The sequence below is a fragment of the Arctopsyche grandis genome, chromosome 9, assembly GCF_051622035.1.
Source record: "Arctopsyche grandis isolate Sample6627 chromosome 9, ASM5162203v2, whole genome shotgun sequence".
NCBI classification, from domain to species: Eukaryota; Metazoa; Arthropoda; class Insecta; order Trichoptera; family Hydropsychidae; genus Arctopsyche; species Arctopsyche grandis.
In genome coordinates this window covers 31,433,377-31,442,450 of record NC_135363.1, presented here as the reverse complement: position 1 = coordinate 31,442,450, position 9,074 = coordinate 31,433,377, and the positions used below count along the sequence as shown (strand labels likewise).

Genomic DNA, 9,074 nt, shown 5'->3' with positions numbered 1-9,074 from the left:
TCTCGTATTATCTCCGTTGAAAGTATTTTAGTCCACAGGCTATTCAATGGCAAACCTCTCGAGCGATTAGAATTGTCCGTTCAGAAATCCATTCATTCGAGTCTTTGCGATTATCCTTTGAATAATCGAGTCGCCAAGTTCCAAACTGCGAAAATTCTGCAATTTATCAGCGCAACTCACTGCTTCGAGCGGTTGTTTACCAGTCGCTCGAGAGGTCGGGGTTCAGATTTCGGAATCGAATTTTTTTCTACATCTATGTATTATAGATTCTAGATCGGTGGTTCTTAACCTTTTCAGTGAGCCGCACCCCTTTGAATTTGAAAATATGTTCCCGCACCCCCTTGAAAAATGAGCTTTGGAATCTTTAATTTGTGCCACTTGATAGGACACTTTTAACAAGGGCTTTTGAATTATTGCGCCACATAATGTTGTAATTGTACCACTGGTATCAAATCGAGCCTTCTTTGACTTCAAGATGTTCAGACTATGAACTGCACCTTCACCACTATGCACATTGTTGAAATATTCTAACAACTTTGATGGTTTAAGATCGGAGTTTGAAAACATCTTGGAACATAAGATGCATTGAGGTCGTTGTGTGCCATATTTTTCTCCAACATAATCGTCTTTCCACTGGTGTTTTTTGACAGATAATAATTAATAAATAATGATTAGAAAGAATGTATAAAATAATAATAAAATGTACTTCGAAATTTTGCTCGAAAAATTCTTACGTTCGTGTGATCATTATATTCTATCTTCGGGCTTGAATCACTGAAAAATTAAGTATGTATTTGTTTCTGGTTTTAAATGTTAGATAACGTTTGCAATCGAACTTTCGTGTGTGTACACATGCTAGTCTCAAAATTTTTTTTGCTATCTATCTATCTATAGTTTTTTGCTATCTACCACTGTCGCAAAAACAATTGTAAACATTATACCAGTGGAGACGACGGTGTGCAAATTCTGAGAAAACTGTTGTTATTATTTGCGAGAAATGAGGAGAAAGCTTGACGTGATATCCTGCCATAAATTATATTATTTTAATTATAGCTACCCAAGCGCTTTCGTGACGAAAAAAATTGGACGATGTCATCGGATATTAAAATAGTTTTCAAATATCACAAAACTAAATTTATATTGTTAGAAACGCCTCCCGCAGCCCCGGTTAAGAACCACTGATTTAGGGTGATCTGTAATGGAATATTTGCAGTGATCGTAGGTTATCGGAGATTATTTTAACCTATTTGTCTGGTAGCCTGCGCTCATCGTTACTTTCATAATTGAATGTGATGTATGAGTGGAATTTTGATCTTCTATCTTCCATTTGGGCCTCGCAGGGATGTTTTGTATTTGCGGCTGGTTATATTGGTGCTGGCTATAGGTGTAAGACATTCCCTACTTTGTATTTTATTATTTGATATTTTTACATTATCTGCTATTATTATAATACTATTGTTTTTTATGATTATTTTTAAATGAAATTATGTCTATGTATATATATACATATGGACATATATATTTTTATTTTTCTCATCTCTCTATATTTTTTCGACAATTGAACTCTTGTAATATCACAATGGTCCAAACTTAAACTGAAATTTAAATAATACAATGTAGCTATTCACCTATTACAATGTATGTGGGTATACAGTATCCAATCGATCTGGGTTATATAGCCATCTAGATTTTGGCGTATTCGATTTCATCTGCTATTATTATAATGCTATTGTTTGATATAATGATTATGTATAAATGTATTTATTTGACCATTGTGCCGCATTTGGGACTCCTTTGATGCCATAATGTTCCAAACTTCAACTTTAATTAATATACATATGTATATAGAACACGTAAAACATATTTTCAGTTATTTATTATTATATAATAGTATCGTTTATGTGATGCCTACTACTTAAATTGTTCGCAATATTGAATACTAATATGTATCTGTACTCGGCGCTACTCGAGTAGATGAAAATTGTATGAAAAGCTTTCGAAGGCATTCGAACCCTTCTGATATCCGTATATGGTCTTATTTGGGATATTACGTGTAGTATACTGAACTTGATGGTACTGATTTGAATATTGTATAGTTGTATAATGGATATATTCATGTATAAATCGTAAATGTATGTGTATAAATATGTTTCACCAAATTCGCCTAGTTCCAAACTGTCTGTGTCAATTTTAATACATACGAGTTTATAATACAAGTATGCACTTTTAGTTAAAATGAACTCGATTTCAATAAGCGTAACTTGGCTCGGTTATTTTTATCAGTTAAACGTGGCGGTTCACGACTCGATAGTTTCCCTTTTTGACGTGGTCGGGAAAACTTCTGTGAGTTTTCCATTGTGACGCGAGTGTGAAGTTTCGAAGAGTTACAATGCATAAAAGTCCAGTTTTGCCGACGTTAATCCATTAACGGGAAAATATAATAGATCAATTTTGGAAATTGAACGAAAAATTCGTTTACTTGAGATGTTGACATGAAAAGTTTTCTAGTTGATTCAATTGCTTTTGAAAAAAAAATGGAAACTTTTAATACGATTGATGCCTTCAATGAAATTTCGAATAGATATTTTACGATAGTTTATTTTTTATATTCAAAAGTTTTAAGACTCGATAAAATTTGGATGTATAAAATGATGAATCCCTATTTTTTGTCTAACATAATATGTTAGGCAAAATCTAATAATTCATTCATATGTTTTATTTTTCCAAATAATTTAATTTATTTATTTCGAAACCTTCTTTAAAAGATATTCCTTATCAAAAATTTATTTAATTATTACCATACATATTGTTCATATGTATGTTTATTTTACAGAGTTAAATTACTATAGGGAAATGAATGTATTTTATTATGAATTCATTTGAAAAATTCCAACAAACAAACACATTCCAACATCGTCCATCTGAGGAATGATAATTTAATCAATTATTTTTTCATCGTGGATATTTTCTAGCACGTAGAATTTCGAAAGTATTTAACACTCCTTTTTCATTACTAAATAAAAAAATATAACAAGAATTTGAACATACATATGTCTATAGAATTAGATAAACTATAGAAATTATCTGAAAAAGTTTCGTTTTTACATTATTTTTCAACATTCACCCCTCTTAGAGTCTATTATATTTGCTCATTTATTCGTTTTTTAAATCTTTAATGTTCAACTTGGGAATACCAAATTTAACATGCTACCCATCTCATGATAGTATCAGCTCTTGATCGTTGAAAAAAATCTGGAAAAACTGCTATTTATCATTTTTCCAACTTGAGTATTGAACGTAATCGAAAAATTACAACGTCTGCCAAAACAATCACAGAAAAACAACTAATCAAGGATAATTCGAGCGATGATATATATATTTCAACATTACAGACTGTCTCCTCAACTATAACGTTGCGAATTTAGAAGATAATCTAATTTGCCAAGGTTTCACCTGTGGACACAAAATATCACACACCATCATCAGCGAGATGTAATTAGGTTGATACAGCCCTGTCGGTGGCTCCAGCCAGTTATGCCTGGAGGGCGGGGAAGAGGGGTTGGATCTGTGGGTGGTTCAGTGGGTGGGTGGGTGGGTGGGTGGGTTAGTGGGTGGACGAGGAGTGTTTGCACCGCGTGTCGCCCACATAAATATTTGTCCACGGCGGCTAAAACCGACTTCTCAGCACAGGTAGTCGACGACAGGTGCACCAAAGACCTACCTTATATCTAAATAGAACCGACAAAAGCCTGAAAAAACCCTTTATGTATTTATGTATGTATGTATGTATGTATATCTTCAAAACAAAAAAAAAGAACACACGTGGGCTTCGAATAACAGTTACACGATAATTACATTTCGGTCTCTCTTTGAACGCTTTGAATACTCTTTGAGTAATGAATGTGTGTTGAAATTACACGAAGATAGCTTTTGAAATGTTTGAAACATTTCAACTTTTTTTTAATGCATACCGAGCGTAGACTTTAGAGTGTTGAATATTTGTACTATTATTTTCCGAGTAGTGCAAAATTTGACTTTGGAATGGTTTTCTTTACATCTCCAGTAGTCTTTCATTTTGTCTTCTGGAATGTTTTGTGGCATTTTTCTGTTCAAATTCAAACTTTATACCCGATGTGGCTCTCAACGAATTTTATTTGCAAAATAATCACGGGAACTCGTAAAAAATTGCGATTTAATGAAAACTAATAACGCTTCCCCCATACGAAAAATTGAAACACCCATCGTCAGCTAAATGGTGACTTTTAATTCTCGTTAATCAGTAAAAAAAACCCCACTAAACTACATATAACAAGTGAATATTGAGCGGTTTTTTTTTACATTAAAATAATTATTATCAAAAATGAGATATTTATATGAAAAAAACCTACTCTTTAGAAATTTTGTCTAGATGTCGATTGTTTGGAGGCACAGGATATTATTTAAAGTCAATAAAAAATTTATTTTACGTTCCCTTGATACGAAAAAATTTTTCCACTAGGTCAATCGATGAAAATCCAAAATTCACGTATTTCACTCCTTTCTAATATACTTGAATTTTACCTATGTATACCTAATTATGCCGAATTATACCTAATACGTATATATTATATATACTGAAGGCAAGAACGAAACAATACCTTGACTGGCTAATTCTTCAAGGGCAAGCGTTAAAAAAATATGATTTAAAATGATTCAATAACTATTGTCTATTATGACTATTGTCTATGCTAAGGTATTCAGAAAGATAAATTTCTCTTTCTTACAAGGCTCTTATTAGTTTACTTTCGCAAAAGATTGAGCTTTAATTCCTAGTCATCAAATCGTTTTGAAAATTTACCATTTTTTTTTATTTTTGTATGATGTATATAATTATTGAAATTGTCAATATAAAATTAATTTTAGAAATTCAAAATAATGATATTTAAAATGAAATAAAAACTACTTGAATTTTAAAACCATATTTTTAAATGTGCACAAACCACGAAGTGTAATATAAGAATTATGATATTTAATGTATATTTTTGACTTTAGTCACCCTCTAAATCAACTCATATGGATGATATTCACAGAAAATTAAAATATATTTTAGTTTTTGTATGTATATATAATATTTATTCAAACATTCAGATACATTCAAAGTTAAAATATTACAAAAAGTACACGTTGAGTTTAACGATCAATCAAATAATTGAATTATATGGAATGACGTGTGCAATCGCATGACTTCTTGATCTGCTAAGACGTTTTAATGATTTCCAATTTTTGTTTGTCTCGTCATATTCCCAAACATCACTTAACATATACAAGCCATCAGATCCACCTGAAATCAAAACAACAATTTAAATCTACATATGTATGTATGTACATTTAAGTGATGTAAATTCATGTTAAGTTATATATAAAAATAGCTCACCCAAGCAAATTATTTTATTTTGAAAACAGCAGAGACTGGTGTAACACTGGGGTTTCGGTAGTTTGGTGAATGCTGTCCATACATTTGTAATCGGATCGTAATGATCGACACTGTCTAAATAAGTACTAGTTTGTTCCATATAGCCACCAGCGATGAAAATTTTCCCTTTGAACGCGACGCTCTGAAAATGGTGAATTCAAAATTAAGTTAATTTTATTTTTGAGAGTTTTATATTGTTTGCGACGGCTGTCAATAAAATTAATTGATATTCACCGAATGATGAGATCTCGCCTGAGTCATCTGAGCGCGGTAATTCCAGGAATTGGACTCTATAGAATACACTTGCAATTTATCTCGAGACACGTGAGTTCCATTTTCATATGAACGTCCACCTGTCACGTAGATTTTATTGTCGATAACAGAAGCACCATGAAAATCGACATACATCAACAATGGCGCGATGATCTTCCAATCTCCGGTCTTGCTGTTCCATCTATCCGAAATCAATAAGGATGTGGCTATTTGTACATACAGTATCGACGAATTATTGGCTATTTGTACATACAGTACATAGTACATAAGAAGATTATAAGAATTAGAATTTAAGATTAATAAATTATAAGATTAGAAATTTAAAGTAAATTTTTCATCTGAATTAAAATCAATTCGTGATTCAACTTCAATGTCTTTTAGGAAAAGTTTCTTAATCGACTTAAAATTTCTAATCATATAATTTATTAATCTTAAATCCTAATTCTTATAATCTTCTTATGTACTATGTACTGTATGTACAAATAGCCACATCCAATCAAAAAACTTAATTTTTTTTTCAATCGAACTAATTGAATGATTGCAGTTTAATTACCTTTCCACTGAAGTTCCTGTACCACCAATGGCGTAGATATCCGTGGACGAATTGCGACGATGTGTCACTGCTGGGAAATAGCAACGAGCTTGATTTAATGGCTTCAAGGAATGTTTCTGACCGTTTGTCAAATCAATTTATTCCACCTGTAAACAAATAAACTTGTTATTTTACGATTAATCTAAGCACATACTTCACAACACTGTAAAATTTTACTGAAGTCTGTAATTCATATGAAAAATTAAATCCGCCGATGATAACGATCCAATTTCCTACGACAACTGATACAAAATTACGTTTATTAAATCCAATGTCTTTGGATATAGTCCAAATTTTCTTTTGTCCATCATATGTATCGATGGTATTTGCGGTCTATAAAAAAAAACATTTTATGATATAAAATAATTAATTTATAATACAATCAACATATTATATGTAGGTGTATATGATATAAACTCACAAGCACATCAATCCCCCCAACCAGTGCTATCATTTCCTTTTTTCTACGAGGAGTTTCTCTTTTGGAGTTCTTATTGTTGTCTTTAATCGCTTGTCCAATAGAAATCATACACTTTGCACACGAATTACAGAACGGCATTATTTTGTCGACCAGAAACTGGAAATATATGTAATATTATAACACATTATTCGAATGATTTTTTTTTCAATAAACTACAGCATTCGATAATTCTCAAATACCTCAATCGAAAGCAAAGATAACCTCACAGAACTCATCAGCTCTGCCAAATCATTGTTATGCCTAATTTCATAGTCATGATTTACCCACAATTTCACAGAATTGAATACGTCTTCTTCGGAGGGCATTATCAAATCGTCAGATTTCAAGATTTCGGTCACGTTGGAGGCTGTTAGTTCGAGAGAATCTTGTGTTTGTTGCAGCTAAAACAAAAACGGAATAAAAAAAAAATTTGAGTGGCATTTTTTTTATACAATCCAACACTCACCGTCTCAAAATTTTCCAAAATCAAATCTATTGCCCTTGTCTTCAATTTTGGATTATACGTTAGTTTCAAAACTTCTAGGCAGTTTGAAAGATCGACTGTTTTAAATTGCTTTGGAATTTTCACTTCGAGTCGATTGGCCAGCTCCATTAGTTTTTGGAAGTGACGTTCGTCTATACCTTAAATTATATTACAAATTATTACATTTAAAGACGAAAACAGTCATTTTGAATTGATAATTTTAATATTCATGAACTCGCACTTATTTCTCCAGTGTAACAATACTTCAGGATTGCTTCGATGACTTCAAAGTCATAATCCGAAAGGATGTCCTCCACATAACCTTCTTTTATCCCAAAGAATTCGCTGCACGCCACTAACACAATCAAGTGCGCGTTGATTCTGCAATAATGATGAAAATTATAAATAAACTGACAAAACAATTTGGATTTTAAATATTTTTGGATTCAAATCAAGATACTCTCGGTGTCGAACAGTAAAACCAGTGTCGATTTTCTTATTTAGTTTCATGGCTTCATGCAAATATGCCACACGCTTTGCAGCAAAATCTGACTTCGGCTTCATTACGAACATTTTGTTTTCTCTTAGATTTCTCCTTAAAAAAATTGAAAATTAGACATCGTAAATACATTAGAAATATAAGATAAGGGCCAAGTACATGTAGTAAAGTTCGACTTACCAATTGGACAGAAATACAGTGAATGATGTCAAATACTACGTTCAAGCACATTCTGCGGTTTTATCACGATAGATCAGGATATCTCAACCCATTTGCTGCTTGATTGAAACGTATATTCATTATTTACTGAAACCAAACATTAAAATTTATTTTTTTATTTTTGATATATGCCACAGGTCATCCTAAAACGATGGCTAACAGTGTACACATGTATAAACTGTTATTATATGTACATATAATATATTAATTACAAACCGCAAGCATATGTACATATGTATGTTTTAAGCACTGATCTGATTGAACCACGGTTTTATCTCATTATTGGGATTTTGGATGAATAAAATTTTAACTACGATATTCACTATAACATCTTTTGAAGTAAAAAATAAATTTTCTCAAAATTAAAATAAAGTTAAAGGGTTAACGCTAGATTATTTACGCGGATATGGCATTGAACCGCAGAAAAATATGTTTGTACAATAAAATAAATAAATTAAAAACCACATAAAAATAACCACCGATCAGATACTAAAATAACCGTCTTCTCATAGATAACAAAATTCAAAGTTAATAATAAATGGGAATAAGATTATTCGCTTGATTAATAACCGCAAAAAATGTTTTTGCTTCAAGATAATTTCAATGACATTGAAAAACCGCATAAAAAACAACTGAGAATTGAAATAGAAGCATAATTGTTGATACTGATTCCGTCTCTACATATGTATTATGTATTATACTAAATTCAATGCTTGGCCAGATTATATGTGCTTACTCTTTTTAAAATGCAGCGTAAAAATCCTTGAAATAATATTTTTTATTTTTTAATATGATGAACTTAGGCAAAGCCCTCTAGATCATTTTCAATTGATGATAGTTTGTATGCCGAAAAAAATCGAGGCATGATTGTAAGATTTATTGGTTTAATGGTTTTCACCTTGACCTAAAGGTTTATTAAGTATTTTTGAAACAGTGGAATTCATAACTTTAAAATATGCAGTGTTCTCTCAACGGATTGGATTAAAAATAATTGTTATGAATTAGATAAATTTCATACATTGATGTTTTTACCTTAACCATATGTAATTTCTTTACTCTAAATAGTTGAGATTTTTATACGTTGTGTTTTAAAAC

At 31.3% G+C, this 9,074-nt stretch overlaps 2 protein-coding genes across 2 annotated transcripts; both read right to left on the bottom strand.

The window, feature by feature from the left end:
- Positions 1-5,093: 5,093 nt before the first annotated feature.
- Positions 5,094-7,961, bottom strand: LOC143916638 (kelch-like protein 40b). The gene is made up of 11 exons (XM_077437830.1): positions 7,941-7,961; positions 7,722-7,856; positions 7,503-7,642; positions 7,244-7,419; positions 6,978-7,178; positions 6,739-6,894; positions 6,495-6,650; positions 6,279-6,424; positions 5,687-5,906; positions 5,414-5,594; positions 5,094-5,320 (listed from the first exon to the last, which is right to left on the bottom strand). The coding sequence occupies exons 2-8, from the start codon at positions 7,832-7,834 to the stop codon at positions 6,416-6,418; spliced, it is 951 nt and encodes a 316-aa protein (XP_077293956.1). The 5' UTR covers positions 7,835-7,856; positions 7,941-7,961; the 3' UTR covers positions 5,094-5,320; positions 5,414-5,594; positions 5,687-5,906; positions 6,279-6,415.
- On the bottom strand, positions 5,181-5,860 carry LOC143917348 (kelch-like protein 41b). Its single transcript, XM_077438829.1, has 3 exons — positions 5,687-5,860; positions 5,414-5,594; positions 5,181-5,320 (listed from the first exon to the last, which is right to left on the bottom strand). Exons 1-3 carry the CDS (start codon positions 5,858-5,860, stop codon positions 5,181-5,183), a joined length of 495 nt encoding a protein of 164 aa, XP_077294955.1.
- Positions 7,962-9,074: the final 1,113 nt, after the last annotated feature.